The sequence below is a fragment of the Oryctolagus cuniculus genome, chromosome 12 (genome assembly GCF_964237555.1).
Source record: "Oryctolagus cuniculus chromosome 12, mOryCun1.1, whole genome shotgun sequence".
Lineage (NCBI taxonomy): Eukaryota > Metazoa > Chordata > Mammalia > Lagomorpha > Leporidae > Oryctolagus > Oryctolagus cuniculus.
In genome coordinates, this window is record NC_091443.1 from 71835753 (window position 1) to 71858857 (window position 23105).

The 23105-nt window shown below is 40.2% G+C and overlaps 1 protein-coding gene across 2 annotated transcripts in view; it reads right to left on the bottom strand.

Moving 5' to 3' along the window:
• SECISBP2L (SECIS binding protein 2 like) overlaps positions 1-23105 on the bottom strand; it is a 51895-nt gene that overhangs the window by 17145 nt on the left and 11645 nt on the right. The window contains exons 3-11 of one of the 2 annotated variants that reach the window (XM_008269039.4): positions 19706-20030; positions 17979-18114; positions 9948-10177; positions 9649-9673; positions 9196-9311; positions 6336-6470; positions 4496-4576; positions 3805-3972; positions 3522-3663 (exon numbers count right to left, since the gene is read on the bottom strand). In XM_008269039.4, the coding sequence (XP_008267261.2) occupies positions 3522-3663; positions 3805-3972; positions 4496-4576; positions 6336-6470; positions 9196-9311; positions 9649-9673; positions 9948-10177; positions 17979-18114; positions 19706-20030 (1358 nt within the window). The remainder of the gene's footprint in view (positions 1-3521; positions 3664-3804; positions 3973-4495; positions 4577-6335; positions 6471-9195; positions 9312-9648; positions 9674-9947; positions 10178-17978; positions 18115-19705; positions 20031-23105) is intronic. The other variant, XM_008269040.4, reaches the window with a different exon arrangement.

The window sequence follows — 23105 nt, forward strand, 5'->3', positions numbered from 1 at the left end:
ATGTTCTCCAGTATAAGCCTACAAACCACATGGAAGGAGGTGGCAGACATCCTTACCCCTGTTCAAAGTTCACTGACCACCTGTGCTCTTTTTGTTATATCATTTTAAAAAATATTTATTTAATTATTTGAGAGGCAGAGTTACACAGAGGTAGAGGCAGAGAGGGAGAAAAAGACAGATAGACACAGAGTGGGGGAGGGGTCTTCCATCCACTGGTTCATGCTCCAAATGGCCACAATGGCTGGAGCTGTGCCAATCTGAAGCCAGGAGCCAGGAGCCTCTTCCGGGTCTCCTACACAGGTGCAGGAGCCCAAGGACTTGGGCCATCTTCTACTGCTTTCCCAGGCCATAGCAGAGAGCTGGATCAAAAGAGGAGCCTCAGCCAGGACTCAAACTGGTACCCATATGGGATGCCGTCACTGCAGGCGGCTGTTTTACCTGCTACGCCACAATACCAGCTCCTATCTGTGCTCTTAATCCCATCTCCTCTGCTAGGATCTTTCCCTGACCCCACTCAACCAGCTAAAAAAAATCATCTAAAAGGAAGAAAAAAGGGAGAGAAAAAGACAAACCAACAAAATCCTTCCTTTGACTGGCTTCCAGTCTTCTGCTCAAGCTAAGATACAACTCCTCCCTGCTCTTTACTTGTCAAACTCTAAACAGTCTCTCATCAGTACTTCCCGAATCTAGCCTCTACTCTACCCACTCTTTCAAAACTGTTATTGTCAAGATCACACATAGCCATGCAAATGCCAATTACAATTCTGAGTCTTCACTTCTCTAGTTTTCTTTGGTGTCTGGTACCAGAACTACATCCTTCTCATAATTCCACCCTTGCCTTCTGTGACTTTGTAGTCTTCTATTTTTCTTACTCTTCTCAAGTCTGTCTTTTCTGGTTCTACTTCCTTTTGTCCTTTAATTCTGAGCATTTCACAGGCTTACCCCTGAACATCTTCCTAATCTTTTTTTCCTCCCAATAATCTTATTTCCAGAGCTACCACATTCATCTCTATGTGGAACTCACTGACTTGTAACCTACACTGCACATTACTAACTACATTCCAAACGAGAATCACCAAGACTGCTTGCTAGCATTTCAAAAACGGCGGGCATCTGTTCTTCCCAACAAAGTTCTGCCGTGATATTTTTCTCGTACAGCATGACCACAGCCTCGACCACCCTGATGCTCCGAGTCAGAAGGTATGGAGCCATTTTTGACTAGTTTTCACATTCTACCACTTACAATCCTTTTTCATTGCTACCATAGTCTTAAACGTTTCTTTGCAATCAACACTTCAATTTAAACAGTGGTAATAGGGAAGAGGTTAATCTCATTTCTATCAAGAATCCTACTCCCTCTTCAAAGCCCAGTTCAAATGCTATCTTACATGAAGTCATTTCTAACATCTTTCTCCTCCCTCCCTATTGACAGAAATCACTAGCTTGTGTAAGTTCATGAAACTTTGCTTTTATCTTTCCTAAGACACTGTTTTTGATTATTTATATATTTCTCTCCACTAGATTATAAATTTCTTGACCAAAGGTGTTATCTTTATCATCTTTGTAATCCAGCAGTTCCTGACACGTTTTGCACAAAGATACTTAACATTCATATACATTAACATTTACTAAATGAATCAAAATTTCAACAATAAGTTACTCAAAGGTTAACAATCTCTCTCCACGATATTAGTTTAAATTTACTGAATGACTATAAGCCAGATCCTGTAAGGACTTCTCATGTATCACCTTGTTTAATCCTCAAGACAATTCTGAAGTTGGTACTACCATTATTCCTATGTTAATGTAAGGAATTTTAGCAGAGGAAGGTTAGTAACTTGCAAAGGAAATACATGGAAAAATAGGATTCCAGTCTAGGCAGCTTGACTCCAGGGTCCCTGCTTTTAGCTACCACACTATGTTGGTTTTCTAAACTACTAACTCTCAACTCTATTCCCTGTGGTCCTTACTCTGACATTACTGCTACTCTCTCCATCTCAACAACATGCAACTCTAAAGCTTAGCAAGATAATTCGTTACTAATACTTACTCAAAGCACAGATGTACACACGTGGGTTAACTAGCTATAGGTTTAAACATTTTGCAGATTGGCTTAAAGTTACATACTAATACTCATCATTAAAGCATCATCCCGTCACATGGGAACAGAACAACAGAAAACTCAATTCTGCCTTTTAGCATCACCACTTTTTATTGATGCTTTTCCTTTTTCTTTGTCCTATTCGTCACCCTCTAAAACAAAGACTATGAAAATAAATGGGGAGTACACTACAACTGCTAGGCTCTAAATCTGACAAGGTTTGCTAAAATAGAAATTAATATTTTAGCAGAAAGATTACTTTCAGACACACAATTTGATCAAAATTCTACTTGTCATTTGTTTTTGTTTTTTTAAAGATAATTTATCTATTCGAAAGGTAGAGTTACAGAGAGGCAGAGGCAGAAAGAGAGAGAAACATTTTCCATCCACTGGTTCACTCCCCAGATGGCTGCAACATCAGAGCTGTGCCAATCCGAAGCCAGGAGCCAGCAGCTTCCTCCAGGTCTCCCACATGGGTGCAGGGGCCCAAGGACTTGGGCCATCTTCTACTGCTTTCCCAGGCCATAGCAGAGAGTTGGATTGGAAGTGGAGCAGCTGGGACCCGAACCGGCGCCTATATGGGATGCCAGCACTGTAGGCAGCAGCTTTAACTGCCTCGCTACAGCGCTGGACCCTGTCATTTGGTTTTAAATTGGGCAATTTAATATTTAAGAGGACCACATTACTTGTGATTTTTATTTCGACCTCTGAAGAACAAAGAAATGTGTTTGGTTCAAAATGCATACCAACTGACATTTAAGCAGAGATCTGAAAGACCTGTGGGAACAAGCAAAACTGATATCCAAAAAGCATTCCAAGAAGAGGGAATAGCAGGTCCAAAGGTAAGTGAGCTAGGAGCAGTAGGGTGTGTTGGAGGACAGCTAATATGGGGAAGGCAGTGTGTGTCAGATGAGATCATGATGATGACGAAAGTAAAGAACTTCAGGGCAGCTTAGATATAGCCTTAGGAATCTGGCTTCACTCCAAATGACATGAAGAGCTACTGGAGAGTTCTGAGCAGTGGGCTGATATAATCCAGCTTGGCTATAACCTATTATTTAATATAATCCAGCTTGTATGTTAAACAGATAACTTCTTTGAAGACAAACAGAATCAGGGGGAAGGAAAGGTGGCAGTAGTTAATAGACTACTACTGTATAGTATGATGACAGAGGCTAATAGGGTGGCAGGAAAGGATGTGGTGAGTAGTTAAGATTATGGATATGTTGGGAAGGTAGAACGGACAGGATGTGCAAAGAGAAGGGTCATGGGCAATTTCAAGGAGAATATGGTTTGAACTGACTTAAAATACATACATATTTCTTATCTTTTATATATATAGCCAAAAATTTTAGATTATCAATATTCAAAATAAACTACACCAAAGCCAAACAGTGAACTGCTCAGACTGATGTATTACCCGTATATGACAGAGGTCTGGTATTAGTAATCTGCCGTGCTTTCATAGCTTGCTGCTGCTTTTCCAGAGCAGCTAACATGTCTCCCAAATCTAGCTGCACGGGCGTTTTGTTCTTTTTTCCAGCTGCCTTTGATAAAGCTTCCTGCAAGGTGAACATGAAAATGCTTGTTTTTTATTACAGCATAAAAGTGTAACAAGTCAAGATGATATTTACTATTCCTCCATCCATCCCCCTAAACCTAGCAAATAAACTACTACATTTGTTCACAGAGTGACTACATACCTGTAATTTTTTTTGCTCCATACTAATTTCTGAATATTCTTGTGCTGTGGCAAGGGCTGCTGCTAAAGCTTTCTTCTTTTGACTTTTTGCACGTTTAGGAACTGAAGTGGTAATAGGAATTGGAGTCTGAACTATATTGATTGGCGAGTTTTCTGGTAAATCATCCAACTATGACAACCCAAGAAAAATATTTTTTAGTGATCTCATAAAAGTATAATCACAAGGAAAGATGATTCAGAATGTGGGATGTTCTACATTTTAACTGGACTCTTCAAAAGATTCAAAGTCATAAACACAGTGAGATGGTGGGATCATTTTAGATTGGGAAGTAAAGGGACAAAAGACCTTAATACAATGGGTGATTTTGTCTGGAACCCTGACCGAAATCCAACAAAACAGCACCAAAGTAAAATTTTGCAATAATTGGGACAATTTCTGCACAGACTGTATACTGTATGATGCCATTTTATTAATGGTTATTTTCTTGTCTAGTATGGGACTATGGATTTCACAGGAAAGTATCTTTGTTTTGACTATGTTGAAAAGAAATACTAAAGATAAGTACTAAAACACTGTTTCCTATAGATGAAGCTACCTCCCAAGTTTTTAAATTTACCTTAATGTTTCCTTTCAACATAATCATAGTTCAAATGATTTTCTATGTTGCTTATCTTTTTAAAGAGTCACTTACTACTTTTGAAGAGAGTTTCTGTTGAATATTCTCATCCTTAGTATTTCCATTCTCATTTAGTTCTTGAAACCCATCTTCATCCTAAAATAGTTCCACATTTTAAGTAAATATGGAGAGTTCAAGACAGACTTCTTAGAAAACCTTCTTACAATGCTTAACAGTAATGAATAACGGGGAAGTTGGATCCTACCATTTAATTATTCTTAAAAAGGACATCTCATTCCTCACATGCTAAAACACAGACAGTTATTCAAGGGGCATACCTACATGTGTTCACCCTCTGAACCACTTTATCTACTACTCCATTTTTTATTAATAATTATACCAAGAGTAGGTAAAGAAAAAGAAATGGAAAATGGACTTTATCACATTCAGATAATTTAGAAAATATTTTAAACAGTCTATGAGTTTTACAAATATTTTCCCTGTCCTGCATAACTACATACAGATATCAACAGGGTTACAAGTTAAAAAGTAAAAAAATTATTTCTATTTAAATTAACTTCTTAACCAATATCCCACCTTATACTGAAAATTGTATCTAATATCTTTAACTAAATAGAAACATAGAACCAATCATACAATACTACATGTAATAAAACTGCCAACATCGGACATACTGGGGCCAGTGTTGTAGCATGGTGGGTTAAGCCACAGCTTGTGACACTGACATCATATTGGAGTGTCACTTTGAGTCCTGGCTGCTTCACCTCTGATCCAGCTCCCTACTAATCTGCCTGGGAAAGCAGCAAAGTACTTGGGCCCCTGCCATCCACATGGGAGACTGGGAAGGAGTTCCAGGCCAACCGGAACCCTGACCATTGCAGCCATTTGGGGAGTGACCCAGTGCACAGAAGAGTGCTATCTCTCTCACTCTTCTTTCTCTCCCTCTTTCCATCACTCAGCCTTTCAAATAAATAAATAAATAGAATTTTTCAAAAACAAAAACTCAGACATATCAGACATCCTAAAACTATTCCTGATAGAACAATGGAGATGTACTCTCAAGTCCTTAAGGTAAGTACTAACTCATCTAACACAGTATTAATCTCTATCCTCCGGCCTCAAGTGAGTTTTCTAGTTTAATCTCCACCTATTAACTCATTTTATACAATCTATGATCCACTCAAAATGAGTTACTGAAGTGAGTTACTGGAGATGTTTGGTAGAAAACATCTAGACAAAACCAAATTCTCCTTAATTCTTTAAAATCTTTTCCAAATGTTATTCCTACCCTACCCTAAACCCCAAGTGACTTGTCTCTCCTTTCAACTCTAACCATATTAAGTGTGTACGTGTCTATACTCCTCTACTATATAATAAACTTCCCTGAGGATAGTATGTTCTTTCACTTTAATGTATCATTCAAAGAATATTTTACATGTATACAATAGGCCACCGCAAGAGTTGGTTTGATGACTAAACAAAAGAAACAGTGCAATTAGAATATAAACTGTCTGCCTATTAGAGAAAGTACAATAGCCATTTTTCTTTCTAAAATCCCCTTCACTGGCAGCACAAATGAACTAGATTACATTATTCAAATTTAAAAAATCTTAGAAATACACAAAATAATAGCAATAAAAATTAAGATCTACCTCTACACATAACCTCAAAATAACGAACACACATTACAAAAATGTATAAAAAATTAACATTAATGAAGTGAATGTTAGACTAATATATATAATCAAGACAAATAGTATTTTTGAGTAATTTATAATTAATAGTACAGTCACAGGTTAAAACATAAAAAGTACTTCCAGTGTTCATAAATTAACAAATTAATATCTTAATGCAAGCATTTTCTAAAGCAGTTTAGAAGGTTTGAAAAAAATACCTCAAAATATAAAGATTCAGAATTTGGGTCACTTCTATGGGACTGACTAGAGTTTAAATGCTTATTATCTTGTCTCTTCAGCAAATTCTGTCTTCTTTCTGAGGAAGTACTATGTCCTCGACATTTGAATCCAACCTAAATAAATCACAGAGGAGAAAAGTAAATCGTTATTATTTTTAAGTAAATGTTTTAATGAAGTATAACATATTTGCAAAAGTGTATACAAAAGTGCCACAACTTAATGAGTTTTCATTATGTGTATAATTTGTTCTAAAAAGTCAAACCCGGCAGCCAGCACTGTAGCATACTAGGCTAAGCCTCTGCCTGCAGCACTGGCATCCCATACGGGTGCTAGTTTGTGTCCCAGATGCTCTTCTTCTGATCCAGCTCTCTGACTATGGCCTGGGAAAGCAGTGGAAGACAGCCCAAATGCTTGGGCCCCTGTAACCATGTGGGAGACCTGGAAGAAGCTCCTGGCTCCTGGTTTCAGATTGGTCTAGCTCCAGCCATTGTGGCCATTTGGGGAGTAAACCAGCAGATGGAAGACCTTTCTCTCTGTCCATAATTCTACGTCTTAAATAAATAAATAAAATCTTAAAGAAAAAAAAAAAAAAAGAGGGGCCAGCGCTGTGGTATAGTGGGTAAAGCCACCACCTGCATTGCTGGTCCCATATGGATGCCAGTTCAAGTCCCGGCTGCTCCACTTCCAATCCAATTCTCTGCTAGGGCCTGGGAAAATAGTTTAAGATGGTCCAAGTCCTTGGGCCCCTGTACTCGCGTGTGAGACCCAGGAGAAGCTCCTGGCTCCTGGCTTTGGATCGGCTCAGCTCTGGCTGTTGCGGCCATTTGGGGAGTGAACCAGCGGATGGAGGACCTCTCTCTCTCTCTGCTCCTGCCTCTGCCTCTGCCTCTGCCTTTCTGTGACTCTGCCTTTCAAATAAATAAATGAATCTTTAAAAAACAGTTTTTATATTCTCCTCATCATTTAAAATTATACTAGCACACAGAAAATGATCTGCCTTTCAAACATTAAACAGATTTTTGAAAAGGTTTAAAATCATCACAATTAAACTATGAAATACGTGAAAAATCGGAAAAATGGAACAAAGCAAACAGCCCAGAAACAAAACTTAGGCCAGAAGAAATTAGCAAATAACTAAAATGGAAGCGTGAACTAGAGGAAAGAAGGGCTACAAAGTTAGGACAACTAATTAACTGCTCTGAAAATCGACACCATTATGTTTTATCATGCATGAAAATAAGACTGTATCATATTTTATCACACATTAAAATAAATCTCAGATTAAAATGTCTTGAAACATTACCCCATAAAAAAGCATCGGATAATACAAATATGTGATTTATAGAAGACTTCTGAAGCCCAAAAATAATCATAAATTTCAAAAGGGGAAAAATGTTGACTTAAAAGAAGATAAAAAGATTATTCATCTTAAAATTAAATATATACTTAAGAAAAGCACATGAATAACAAATCATCAGAAGTAGGAAAGAAAACAAACATGCTGTCAGCACTTGGATCCACTTCTGGAAAGAAGAGAGAGATAAAAATAAACTTAACATACCCTATGTATTTGCATAATTCTCTCTTTTTTTTTTTGCAATTTATCTCTTCTTATCAGTTTTGAGACAGAGATAAAATGTTTTTCACTTCAGTATTATTTCCACTCCAGTAGGCTACTGATACCACAAATGGTATCAAGACTGCAAACTTAGCAAGACTAACAGTTACAGTTGCAACAGAAAATTTCAGCACATAAAAGTAAACATTTTGTAGATTTTGTTTAAACTATATAAATGATTCTTGCTTTCACTCTTTTGTTTTTAATGAGCTACATTGCCTCACAAGCCTGAAACAAACAACAGTAATTCCTTTTTGCAATCACTACAGGGCAGAGGGCATTATTCTGTTTGTTCTCCTAACAGCCTAATTAATGCGAAAGTAGATCTAAAGTACTTCCTTTCAGGGAGACAAAGAAACAGGCAAGTCATGGGGAAACTTAATCCATAAATTACTAGCTCTTATTTTTGTTCATCCACAAATCTATTCTATGATAGCTTTAATTCCTTAACTTGATTAAGGAATCTATGAAGTCTATATAAAAAAATGAGAAGGATTATACTGACCAATAAACAACTCCCCGACTTCACAGCCAGCCAGTGCAGGCAGATACAGCTAGTAGAAGTTAATGGCAATGAGCAGCCTGCTCGCTACACTGCAGCTAGACCTTGCTCATGGCCTGAAGCAAGCTGCCCAATCAGGCCACATTACAGCAGCAGGCAACCATCACCGGGGAAATGCCATTATTCCTTATTCATATACTCATGCTGTTTTTCAAGTTGTTATCATTTTGTTTCATTATTTAAATAAATTTTATTGGTTAAGCCACTTAGAAATGTTTCAGACATCATGGTAGCTCACTATTATTAACACTTTTTTTTTTTGACAGGCAGAGTGGATAGTGAGAGAGAAAGAGAGAGAAAGGTCTTCCTTTTGCCATTGGTTCACCCTACAATGGCTGCCACGGCTGGCACGCTGCGGCCAGCGCACTGCACTGATCTGAAGCCAGGAGCCAGGTGCTTCTCCTGGTCTCCCCTGGGGTGTAGGGCACAAGCACTTGGGCCATCCTCCACTGCCTTCCCGGGCCACAGCAGAGAGCTGGCCTGGAAGAGGGGCAACCGGGAAAGAATCCGGCGCCCTGACCGGGACTAGAACCCGGTGTCCCGGCGCCGCTAGGTGGAGGATTAGCCTATTGAACCGCGGCGCTGGCCTATTACTAACACATTTAAAATAATTCCTCTCATACTTAATCACAGATTTCTCCAACCCAGTTCAAATTACCTGTGAATTATTTCTTTGTTCAGTTTGCCTTCCACTTCTAGAAAATGTTTGATTTTTTTCCATCCAAGGTTTTTTCTGAGTTGCCTGGCAGGTTACACTGGACCAATTTACACCACCTGTAACAAATGAGATTTAAGTGTAAGACTTACTTACAAAAGATGTCAAAACCTAAATATTCCCCTACCTTCATGTACGTAATTCAATCAAAATTTAATGCTATGTATTTTTCTTTAAATTTTAAGTGACATACTGGTTCTTAGTAATATGTGTCATCTTGCAGAATACTCGCAGCTGGCATTTTCTCAATTTGCTTGACAAACCTATATTTAGAAATAACTTGAATCCCTGAAAGATTTCTAATGTCTTCTTGCAGTATCAGTAAGATTCATACTAAAAAAGGAAATTCTGACATGAATGAAAGTATACCAAAAACACTATGCATAAAATAATTACCTGCACAGACGGATGACTCCACATGCTTAAAAAAAAAAAGAAAAGAATTATTTTCTACTTAAAGCCTGTCTACATTACATACATTGCAAAACACTTAATAAGTTAATGCACAGTAAAAGCATGCTTATTAAATCAGAATATTTTTTCATAAATAATTTCTATTAGTAATAAATATACATTTTAACCATCCTATTATTATAGAAATTGTTAATGAATATAGATACTTAAGCATTAGTAGAGGATGCAAAAATGATACTGATGTCAATGAATAATGCAGAAATCAAGGTCATGGTACATACATTCACAGTCCCAGACTCAGGGTTTCTCAAAGCCCCTGCTGCAGGCTGGCTGTTGCTGTGTTTGGGACTACAGTAACCACTATCACTGTCAATGTCAGCCTCACTAGCGCCCTGCTCACTGGAAGACTCAGCAGTGGGGTGGGATGCTCTTCTCCTTCTGCCTTTAGACTTCCACAGCATTGTGGCAGTGCTCTCCGAGAGAGACTTGTTAGCAATATCCGATGGAAAATCTACAAGAAAACAAAGTGCAACAATTCTTTGTGATGACCAAAGTGATAAATTCTTGTTAAATCATCATTAAGGGCATAAGAAAATAAACATGTCAAGCTTTAATTAAGAGGAGAAATAGGTATAGGTGATGACTTTTTAAAAAGAACGTGCAAAGGTAAGATGTTCCTAACACTTTTAACAAGTAATGATGAAAAGAGAATGAAATATTTTTATCATTAATACACTTTAACAACCACCAGCCATTTAAGAAAGAGAACATCACAGTCATCTGAAGTTCGCTGTGTGCCCTGTAACCACTACCGCATCCTCTTTGATCTGCAGAGATTACCTCTATTCAGAATTCTGCATTTATCATTCCATTAGTTTAACTATAGATTTTAAATTCGGAAACCATAAATCATGTAATTCTGCAGTTCTTAACTTTATTTTTAAAAATCATACTGCTGGTATTCCTCTCTGACTTGCTTAAGGTGCATGTGGCTTAAATTCATTAACGTCACTGGAATGCAGACTAAATACACCATAATGAATTTGCCCTAATTGTACCATTAATAAGACACTTGCATTGCTTTGAAAAAATGCTATTAAGAACAATACTGCTTGGGGGCCAGTGCCATGGCACAGCAGGTTAATCATCCGCCTGCGGAGCTGGCATCCCATATGGGCACCGGGTTCTAGTTCCGGCTGCTCCTCTTCCAGTCCAGCTCTCTTCTGTGGCCCAGGAGGGCAATGCAGGATGGCCCAAGTGCTTGGGCCCCTGCACCCGCATGGGAGACCAGGAAGAAGCACCTGGCTCCTGGCTTCAGATCGGCGCAGCACCGGCTGTAGCGGCCATTTGGGGGGTGAACCAATGGAAAGAAGACCTTTCTCTCTGTCTCTCTCTCACTGTCTGTAACTCTACCTGTCAAATAAATAAATACAAATCTTAAAAAAATAAAAAAAAGAACAATACTGCTGGGCCTGGTGTTGTGGCTCAGTAGGTTAATCCTCCGCCTGCGGCACCAGCATCCCACATGGGCGCCGGTTCTAGTCCTGGCTACTCCTCTTCCAATCCAGCTCTCCACTATGGCCTGGAAAAGCACTAGAAGATGGTCCAGATGCTGGGTCCCTGCACCCACGTGGGAGACCTGGAAGAAGCTCCTGGCTCTTGGCTTCGGATCAGCTCAGCTCCAGCTGTTGCAGCGATTTGGGGAGTGAACTAGTGGATGGAAGACCTTTCTCTATGTCTCTTCCTGTCACTGTCTGTACCTCTCAAATAAATAAATAAATAAAATCTTTAAAAAAATACTGCTGTAGGCCAGTGCCGTGACTCACTAGGCTAATCTTCCGCCTGCAGCGCCGGCACCCTGGGTTCTAGTCCTGGTCGGAGCACCGGATTCTGTCCCGATTGCTCCTCTTCCAATCCAGCTCTCTGCTGTGGCCTGGGAAGGCAGTGGAGGATGGCCCAAGTGCTTGGGCCCTGCACCCAAATGGGAGACCAGGAGGAAGCACCTGGCTCCTGGCTTCAGATCGGCGCAGCGCCGGCTGTAGCGGCCATTTGGGGGGTGAACCAACGGAAGGAAGACCTTTCTCTCTGTCTCTCTTTCTCTCACTGTCTAACTCTGCCTGTCAAAATAAATAAATAAAAATAAATAAAAAATTTAAAAAATACTGCTGTAAGCACCCTTATACAGACACATGAATGCCACATGAATGAAAATACCAAATCATTTTTTAAGTTGGATAAAACAATTAACACTCTACCAGCAGTATATATACATACATACACATATCCCCAGTGATTCATATATTCAACAAATATTTGAAACTGTTCCCTAAAGTATAATTTTTGCCAACCTGTAGTAAAAAGGGGGTTTACTGTGGGTTTCAATTTGCATTTTCTGCTTAATAATGAGGTTTAATACCTTTTCTGGTATTTTTTAGAAACAATAATGCTTTCCCTTTTGTAAAATTCTGTTAATTTATTTTTAACTTCTACCCATTTTCCTACTATTTTTTATTCTTATTTTGCAAACTGTAATCATAGTAAGACATTCCCAAAACAAAAACACTTATAATCATCTCCCAATAAATCACAACTGTTCCTTTAGCTACACTTCTGCCCCTACATTTTTATGTAACAGTAACACAATTTTGAGTCATCATCTATTTAATACTATGTTCTATGTTGTGATATGTTTCAGAAAATACTGTAGGAGCCAGCACTGTGGCACAGTGAGTTAAGATGCTGTCTGCAGTGCTAGCATCCCATACAGGAGGAGGTTCAAGTCCCAGCTGCTCCACTTCTAATCCAGCTTCCTGCTAATGTGCTTGGAAAAGCAGAAGATGGCCCAAGTGCTTAGACCCATATGGGAGACCCAGATGAAGCTCCTAGCTTCAGCCAGGCTCAGCTCTGGCACTTGGGGTCATCTGGGGAGTGAACCAGCAGATGAAAACTCTCTCTTTCCCCTCCCTCTCTAACTCTTTCAAATAAATAAATCTTCTATTAAAAAAATACTGTGGCCAGCGCCATGGCTCACTAGGCTAATCCTCTGCCTGCGGCGCCAGCACCCCGGGTTCTAGTCCCAGTCGGGGCGCCAGATTCTGTCCTGGTGACTCCTCTTCCTGTCCAGCTCTCTGCTGTGGCCTGGGAGTGCAGTGGAGGATGGCCCAAGTGCTTGGGCCCTGCACCCCATGGGAGACCAGGAGAAGCACCTGGCTCCTGCCTTCGGATCAGCGTGGTGCGCCGGCCGCAGCGGCCATTGAGGGGTGAACCAATGGAAAAGGAAGACCTTTCTCTCTGTCTCTCTCTCTCACTGTCCACTCTGCCTGTCAAAAAAAAAAAAAAAAATACTGTAATATAGCTCTGTATTACTGAATGGGTATACTGTACTTTTTTAAGACTCATCACCTGCTACTGGACAGTGTTTTTATGGCACTGCTTTAATGTGCATCTTTAATCAAACAGCCCCTTCTCTTCTAGGGAGAGATTCCATTTGGATACATTCATATGAGTGGGTGTTTAGGTCAAAACAAAGAATCCTAAACACCTGACAACTTCTTTCAGATGCCTGGCACTGTGCCCCAGGGACTCCAAGTACAGGATGGGATCACTTCCTTACTAATTAATATGAATTCTTTATATAGATTAATCCTTTGTCAATTATATACACGGCAAAAATCTTTTCCAAGTTTGTGACTTACTCTTTTTGACTTATTCACTTTAAATAATCAACATTTCAGAAAGAGTTTCCTCTTGGCAATCATGACATCTGCCCCTATTTTTTTTTTCTACCATTGGTTTGCCCATTAAGTCCTTAATCCATCTGAAATAGATTCGCGTGAGGTATAAATGAGAGTTAGCACTATCTGTCATGTGCCATGCATTTCCATATAGGCAGAGTCTATTTCTGGGCTTTCTGTTCTGTTCGGTTTTTGTGTATGGCACTGATAATTTAACCTATAGGATTCAAGGTGGCTTAAGAAGTCTTTTTGTTTTAAAAGATTTATTTTACTGATTTGAAAGACAGAGTAGAGAGAGAGGTAGAGCCAGGGAGAGGTCTTCCATTCCGTTGGTTCACTCCTCAAATGACCACAACAGCCAGAGCTGAGCTGATCCGAAGCCAAGAGCTAGGAGCTTCTTCCAGGTCTCCCACACGGGCACAGGGACCCAAGAACTTGGGCCATCTTTTACTGCTTCCCTCGGCCATAGCACAGAGATAGCTCAGAAGAGAAGGCAGCACTGGTGCCCATATGGGATGCTGGCGCTGCAAGTTGGGCCTTTAACTCGATGCACCATAGCGCTGGCCCTGTATAAGTCTTAATATCTAAAGGAAAGGTTCTTTTCCAGGGATGTGTTGGCTCTTCTCAAACCACTGCTCCTGTTTTAGAATTAATTTGTCAAATTGTCCAAAAATTCCTACTAAAATTTCAACAGGATTGCACTGAATGTATAGACTAACTCAGGGAAAACTGACACTTAAAATTGCAAATCATCTTGCATGAATATATAGATTTTTCTAAGGTCCTATGGTGAAAGTCTTACGGTTTTATACATATTATATCTCATACATCTCTAAGATTTATTTCCAGAAACTATTTCTTTTGCTATTATAAATTATATCTTGTCTTAAATTTTGTTGGCTGGGGCCAGCACTGTGGTGCAGCGGGTTAACACCCTGGCCTGAAGTGCGAGCATCCCATATGGGTGGCGGTTCAAGACCTGGCTGCTCCAATTCCCATCTAGCTCTCTGCTATGCCTGGGAAAGCAGAAGATGGCCCAAGTCCTTGGGCCCCTGTACCCACATGGGAGACCGGGAAGACGATCCTGGCTCCTGGCTTCGGATAGGCACAGCTCCACCGTTGCGGCCAATTGGGGAGTGAACCATCAGATGGAAGACCTCTCTCTGTTTCTCTGCCTCTCCTCTCTGTGTAACTCTGACTTTTGTATAAATAAATCTATTAAAAATAAATAAATAAATTTCGTTGGCTGATGGCTCGCTGAAATGCAATTAACTTTAATATATTATTTCACATCTAGCTATCTTATTAAACTCTTATTAAATACTATAAGCCTATGTGCAAAAGTAAAAATTTGTTACAAATGAAAAGACAAATTTGTTACATAATACATAATTCTTTCTCTGACATAAATTAATACCCAGAAATTAAAAGCAAACTAACAATGAAAGTACCGATAAGAACGTACAGTCTTCTATTTAAATTATATCTTTATCTTTTTATCATCTAATTCTTACACAATTTTTTAGTTTAACCTTATTTTTCATTTTGCTTGAGACGAGACAGAAACAGCCCTTCCATTTGCCAGTTCACGTCCCAAAGGTCTTCTATATGGTTGGCAGAAATCTAATTACTTTTTAAAAAAAGATTTATTTATTTATTTGAGAGGCAGAGTTACAGAGAGAGAGAGAGAGAGAGAGAGAGAGAGAGAGAGACAAAGAGGGAGGTCTTTACTCCCCAAATGGCTACAATGGCCAGAGCTGGGCCAATCCAAAGCCAGGAGCCAGGAGCTTCTTCCAGGTTTCCCACGCGGGTGCAGGGGCCCAAGCACTTGGGTTGTCTTCTGCTACTTTCCCAGGCCGTTAGCAGAGAGATGGACTGGAAGTAAAGCAGTCTGTACTTGAAACACCCATATGAGAGGCTTAATCTACTATGCCACAGCGTAGGCCCCAAAATCTAATTACTTGAGCCATTATTTGCTATCTCCCACAGTCTGTATTTGCAGGAAGCTGGAGTCAGGAGCCAGGTGTTGAACCCAGGCACTCTGATGTGGGGTACAGCAGGCTAAACAACCACTCCCCATTTTCTAATTCTAATACTTCATAAAGCTTATCATTTTGGTAAGTTAATGACAAAACTAGACAGGGACAATTTTTAGTACTTTTTTTTTAAGATGCAGAGACAGAGCTTTCATCCATTGGTTCACTCTGGAATTGCCTAGAAGCCAGGAACTCAATCCATGTCTCCTACTTGGGTAGCAGGAACCCAACTAACTGAGCTATCACCCCCAAGATGTACGTTGACAGGAAGCAAGAATGGGGAGCATAGGCAGTACTCAAACCCAGGCGTTCCGGTAAGCGACATGGGCATCCCACTGGGCAGCTGAACTGCTAGGTCCAATAACTACCCTCAGGAAGGGTAATTTTTAATGGCTTTCCCAGGGTTTAAAGCATCAGAAATGGACACTATGACTAGGAATGACCAGAACAGAAAAAATTTTAATATATCACATAGCAATAAACCTTTTCCATACATCCCCTAAGCACCTGTTAGAATCTGTTCATCTGAGCCGGCGCCGTGGCTCAATAGGCTAATCCTCCACCTTGCGGCGCCGGCACACCGGGTTCTAGTCCCGGTCGGGGCTCCGGATTCTGTCCCGGTTGCCCCTCTTCCAGGCCAGCTCTCTGCTATGGCCAGGGAGTGCAGTGGAGGATGGCCCAGGTGCTTGGGCCCTGCACCCCATGGGAGACCAGGAAAAGCACCTGGCTCCTGGCTCCTGCCATCGGATCAGCGCGGTGCGCCGGCTGCAGCGGCGGCCATTGGAGGGTGAACCAACGGCAAAAGGAAGACCTTTCTCTCTCTGTCTCTCTCTCTCACTGTCCACTCTGCCTGTCAAAAAAAAAAAAAAAAAAAAAAAAAAAAAAAAAAAAAAAGAATCTGTTCATCTTACTACAAACCACGGTGACTATAATATTACCAAGATTTAACTGATTCTTAGATCCTTTCTCTGTTCCTAATGGATCTAAGCCATTGTAAAAGAAACTGGAATAGTCATCCAAAAGAAAAGGCATACCCAAATGAAAATAAAGCATAAGCTAAATTACTCATTATCAAACCTTATTTGAGTATAGGCTATACAGAAATAAAACATAAATGTGCCTTTGAACAGCTCTAATTGTTGGTCTTGGATCATTAACAAGGATTTTTTGGGGGGACAACTTTGTGGTATAACAGGTTACCACCTGCAATGCCAGCATCCCACATGGACACTGGTTTGAGTCCTGGCTGCTCCATTTCCAATCCAGCTCCTTGCTAATCCACCTGGGAAAGCAGTAGATGACTCAAATGCTTGGACCCATGCACCTATGTGGGAGGCTGGATGAAGCTCCTGGCTCCTGGCTCCAGCCTGGCCCAGCCTGGTTGTTGCAGTCATTTGGGGAGTGAACCAGCAGGTAGAAGTACTCTTTTTCTCTTTCTCTCTCTAACTTTCAAATAAATAAATCTTTTAAAAAATATTTAAAAATTTAGGAAAAAAAGAACTTTTTGTTATACTCAGTGAGAGCGGGTCAGAGAAAACAAACATCTACTCTGCAGATAAGAAGCGGAGACCAGAGATACAAATTAGAATTTCATGAAATAAAATAGTCAATATCTAGAATGTTATAAGAATATTAATTATCTATTAGCTGGCACTACGGCTCACTTGGCTAATCCTCCGCCTGCGGCACCGGCACCCTGGGTTCTAGTCCCGGTTGAGGCGCCGGATTCTATCCTGGTTGCTCCTCTTCCAGTCCAGCTCTCTGCTGTGGCCCAGGAGGGCAGTGGAGGATGGCCCAAGTGCTTGGGCCCTGCACCCACATGGGAAACCAGGAAGAAGCACCTGGCTCCTGGCTTTGGATCGGCGCAGCGCGCCAGCCGCAGCACACCAGCCATAGTGGCCATTTGTGGGGTGAACCAACGGAAAAGGAAGACCTTTCTCTCTGTCTCTCTCTCACTGTCTAACTCTGCCTGTCCAAAAAAAAAAAAAAAAAAAAAAAAATTATCTATTGCCAGATAAAGTTTTTTTTTTTTTATTATTTAATGCTGATACAGTCCTCTAAAAAATGCTGACACTATAACTGACTGAAGTTTTTCTCTGTGTGACAGAATATAGACGTCATTCACAGGTTTGGTCAGACCTATGCTTACATGTGGCACAGAAAACTCAGTACTAAGTCATTTCTAAAAACGTTACACAATTTTAGAATGACTTATAAAAAGTTGTAAACTAGTTATAAAAAACACAATCAATTTTGATTTCTACCAAAATGGGTCACTCAAATGTCTAGTATGTGCAAAATTACATCTCTGATTTCTGAACAGCCCCACTAAAGGCAAAAGGAACCTCAAATTCTGCTCCAAATTGTACATAACACCAGAAAGCAAGTTGAAAGAACATTGTTTTATGCCTCCTAGAGAATTTCACAAAATGACAAGACAAATCAAAGGATGAAAAGTCTAGAATCCTGAAAGGTAGTGTTCAACTGTAAAGTTAATGTATGAAAAAAGGTAAAATCAGTGACTTAAGAACCTTCGCCTTACCAGTTTGCTGTGAAGCGTCCACCAAAAGCACAATTTTTGATCGATTATCAGGACCCATTGCATTTGTTTCTTTCTGAGTAGCTACATTTTTCACCAGCGGTCTTTTGCTTTTTATGTGCTGTTGTAAAAGCTGCTGCTGATTTAAATTAAATTAAAAAAGAAAGTATTCAGTATGCCAAACACTATAAAATACACATTTACTTAAAAAATACATTAAATGTATGTTCTAACTTGGTGTGGGGAAAAAGGGTTACTCTTAGTGTTTCATGAAATTATCTGCAAAGAAGGCTGGTAGGCTGAATAATGTGTTATACCCATACTTACACACATTTTTCTAATAGCTGTTAACACTACTATGACAAATAAACTATAATCCACTTTTGTTACTTGCACTTTTTATTTTCTTAATAAGTAATAAATAACAAGGGTATAATCATATCATATGTGGGGTTCTATGCATTTATTTAAAAGGGTAATAAAAAGGATTATGAAATCCCAACACTAAATTTTAGTTTCATAATAATAATGTCCAAAAAATCTGCTTCAGAGTTCAGAAAGAAAATATATAAAAGCTGATCCTTCCTTGACTTTTTAAAATATGAGTGTTCATCATTCAATAGCAATATATAAAACAGAATGCTGAATTTAACTTCTATAACTTCCTAATTTAAACTAGAAGTGCATTCTGAGAAATTACATTCCTTGAACATCTGGAACTATATACTATTATCGGACTTCCAGTACTTACCTCCTCATTCTCAGAGGACTCAAAGGATGTCCCTTGACTCAGAGAGCTTCCATGAGCAACGACTATAAACTTCTCAAAATAACTTCAGATGCTTATTTGTTTTTTAATTTGTAAAAATTATGTGAAGAGGAAGTACAGTGTTTTTTTTGTTTTTTTTTTGTTTTTTTTTTTTTTCACTAAAGAAGTTGGGCTAATGGAATGCAGGGAAAGCATCAATCCTTTGATGGTACACGCATAATGTGTGTCTTCTAGGAGCTCCAAAGTGCTGACTAAAAACATGGCTTTTCCTCTTATTAGCTTTAATATTAAGGTCACAATGAAAAAGTAGCCTACAATAACCCTTAATTTCTCTTACATATGTGTGTTTTTTAAACTTAATTAAATGGCTGGCCCTGAATAAACGTGGTTTCATATGCTATCTGCACTTTCTCCAGCCTTAGGAGACTCCTTATTCATGTAATAGCAAAGTACCTCTCAAATAACAAAGTGCTATTCCTGTGCATTTCTAAAAATTCATAGAACTGAACCAATGAAGTTGAAGGGATCTAATGAATCACAAATTTTTTTCCAGAAGAATGTCTCCTGCTGATATCTGAACACTAAAATACCTTGAAGTGCATGAGCTGTTCAATCCCATTAGCATAGCATCCACATTAACCATTTATTAACGTTGGTGTCACCATGCAATTTTCATGACTAAATTAAAATAACTCAGACATACTTGTGCACTGTGTTTATGTAAAGTTCTTGGAAGGATCATAAAGATGACTTAATCATACCACCAATCAAAAGTGAAGGAACAATAAACAAGACAGAAAAAATTATTTTTAAATAACATACTCTTGATACTATATTAGTGAATGAAATGCTCTGTAGTAAAATCAGCATTAAAGGTCAATCAATGCAAGAAATACATCACTTACACAAGTATTACCAAAGAAATATTAGATGTAAAATCCAATCAAAAACAGCCACTTACTTTTGGTACCACTGGCCCTCTATTACAGTTTCTGCTTCGGTGACTGGACAACGGGAAGACCTGTCCAAGCTGACTTGGACGCTCAGTGCATTCTGTGGTTACAGCATTTACAGTATTTGCAGCTTGAAAGGTGCTGGAGTAAGGTGTAGGAAAAGGATGATAGAAACCCATAACTTGGGCACATGGCGCTGGCATCAGCTGATAATATGTATACTCTGTCGAAACAGGTGGCTGAGCAGATATAATGGGGTAGGCAAGGTATGGTCCAGTGGGGTTTGGATTGGGCTGTTGCCATCGTATATCATTGTTATATAAAGGAAATTGTCTGCAAAACCAAATAAAACCAGAACAAATCTATTTACAAGTCTAAAAACAAACAAAATCTCTTAACTTTGTTTAATAAAAAACAGAACAAACAGTGGCTTCATAAGTCTGGGAAAGGGGACAAAATTACCATCTTACAAATTTCTTTGCTTGAATTAGAGATTAGGTACATGCAATAAACATTTAAATGACAGTATAAAGGAATCCAACCTGATGAGTTTTATGGCATTCCACAAACTATTATTATTTGTATGTAACTCTGCCCTCAGCCTTCTCAAGAAACTTCTGCTTAAAACATCTTGCTGCTGGGTAAGCAAACAACAGCAGTGCAAGGTTCCCATCAATGCTAACAACTGTGACTGCCTCTTGCAAAAAGCAAAGCAAGGTGATCATTGTGTAAGATCATCATTTCACAGGGTGACTGAATTCCTCTAACTCATTTTCTGTTCAACCCCAGGGCCTCCTCTTTCCCATCCTTCCTAACCACTTGGCAAAGTCCACCTGTTTTCCTGGCTCCCTTCTTTAGCAATGAAAGAATACTCCAGGTCTAGGGAAAAGAAGAGAAAAAGAAAACTTGTCCACTGACATCTTATCTCCAGCATTACAGCTTCTTCTAATAGGGTTCCTATTAGAACCAGCAAGTCTTCCTGCCCCAGCATCCCCTTGCTGCACAGCACTGCTGATGAATGAGGGGTTTGAGCTGGGGGGAGTTGAAGCAGAGTTTTCCTTCAATATTCCTGTGACAAAGTATTCAATAATTTTGTGACAAAGCATAATGGAAAAATATCTCTTAAAATTCTAAAAATATTTTAAACTAATCTGCAGTCTCACTCATGTATTCTCAAAGATTATTTGGTAAGGCAAGAAAACAAACTTATCAGGGTCTGCACTGTGGCACAGCGGGTAAAGCCACCACCTGCAACACCAGCATCCCATATGGGTGCTGGTTCAAGACCTGACTATTCCACTTCCAATCCAGCTCCCTGCTAATGTGCCTTGGAAAGCAGAAGATTTCCCAAGTGCTTGGGCTCCTGCAAACACAAGGGAGACTCAGAAGAAGCTCTAGGCTCCTGGCTTTAGCCTGGCCCAGTCCCAACAGTTGTGGCCATGTGGGGAGTGAGTCAATATATGTTAAGATCTCTCTCCTCTGTGTCCCTAACTCTTTCTCTGTAATTCTGCCTTTCAAATAAATAAATAAATATTTAAAAACATCATACTGTACACTTGGCCATTTTGTCAAACAGAAAAACAGTACTATTAAATTAAGGCTATGAATCATCTTGTACATTAACAGGTCTAAGATTTTTAATATAAATGTTAATTTCAACTGAAAAGGATCCTTTAGTTTGGACTGTTTATCCAATCCCAAGATTCTGTTTTAAGAATCTCACAATATTAACTTGAATATTTAATACCTGAGAAGGTAGTTCAATGGCCTCACATATCATACATCCAGAATTTCTCAAAAAATGTGCACTGACACAATGTATTATATTTGTGTAGAAATACTGATTGTCTCAGCCCTCGGGGATAGTTGGGCTGAGCCTAAAGTCACCACCTGCCTCATCCATTTACCCCATAATGCCAGAAAAATACAATTTTCTGTGCAACATAACTTGAAAAAGGTTGAAAGGACTTCAATACTTCAAAAAAGGAACTACATCAATGAAATGCAATCACTCAGGCAAACTAAGCAGGGTCAGAAAGGCTATTCTGTGTTTCATGAGATACATTTTTTTTTTTTTTTTTGCCAGGCAGAGTTAGACAGTGAGAGAGAGTTATAGACAATGAAAGAGAGAGACAGAGGACAGAGAGAAAGGTCTTCCTTCTGTTGGTTCACCCCCCAAATGGTCACTACGGCTGGTGCACTGCACCAGTCTTAAGCCAGGAAGCCAGGTGCTTCTTCCTGGTCTCCCATGCAGGTGCAGGGCCCAAGCACTTGGGCCATCCTCCAGTGCCTTCCCGGACCACAGCAGAGAGCTGGACCGGAAGAAGAGCAACCGGGACAGAATCTGGCGCCCCAACTGGGACCAGAACCCGGGGTGCCAGCGCCGCAGGTGGAGGATTAGCCTAGTGAGCCGCGGTGCTGGCCGAGATATACTTTTTTTTTTTTTTTTTTTTGACAGGCAGAGTGGACAGTGAGACAGAGAGACAGAGAGAAAGGTCTTCCTTTTGCCGTTGGTTCACCCTCCAATGGCCGCCCCGGCTGGCGCGCTGCGGCCGGCGCACCGCGCTGATCCAAAGGCAGGAGCCAGGTGCTTCTCCTGGTCTCCTATGCGGGTGCAGGGCCCTAGCACTTGGGCCATCCTCCACTGCCTTCCCGGGCCACAGCAGAGCTGGCCTGGAAGAGGGGCAAGCGGGAAAGAATCCGGCGCCCTGACCGGGACTAGAACCCGGTGTGCCGGCGCCGCAAGGTGGAGGATTAGCCTATTGAGCCGTGGCGCCGGCCCCGAGATATACTCTTAACCAGTAGGTCACACACTATCTGAACCGCAAGCACTGTGTGAAATCACTGTGAGACTACAGCACACACTTCAAATTAAAACTGGAGTCTGGAAACATGCTAACTACCCACAAAAGCTTCAAAGTTAAGGACTATGCCTTGACATTTTCTTCTCAAGCCATAGACCACCATGGCAATTATGAGATTAGACACCTAATCTTAAAAAGAGTTTTTGTTTATTTCTTTCTATATACTTCATTCCTCCCTTTCAGTCAATTTATTTCAAATATATTTCAATGGCAATAGAAGAGACATACCCAAAAAACTCCATGTCCTCTTAGAATGATAACAATGTTAACAATTTTCAAGGTCAGTGCTGTGGCATAGCAGGTAAAGCTGCCACCTGCAGTGCCGGCATTCCCATATGGGCGCGGGTTTGAGCCCCGGCTGCTGCTTTTCAAAGCCATCTCTCTGCTATGGCCTGGGAAAGCAGTAGAAGATGGCCCAAGTCCTTAGGCCCCTGCACCCACATGGGAGACCTGGATGAAGCTCCTGGCTTCGGATCAGCCCAGCTCCAGCCATTGTGGCCATTTGGGAGTGAACCAGCAGGTGGAAAACTTTTCTGTCTCTCCC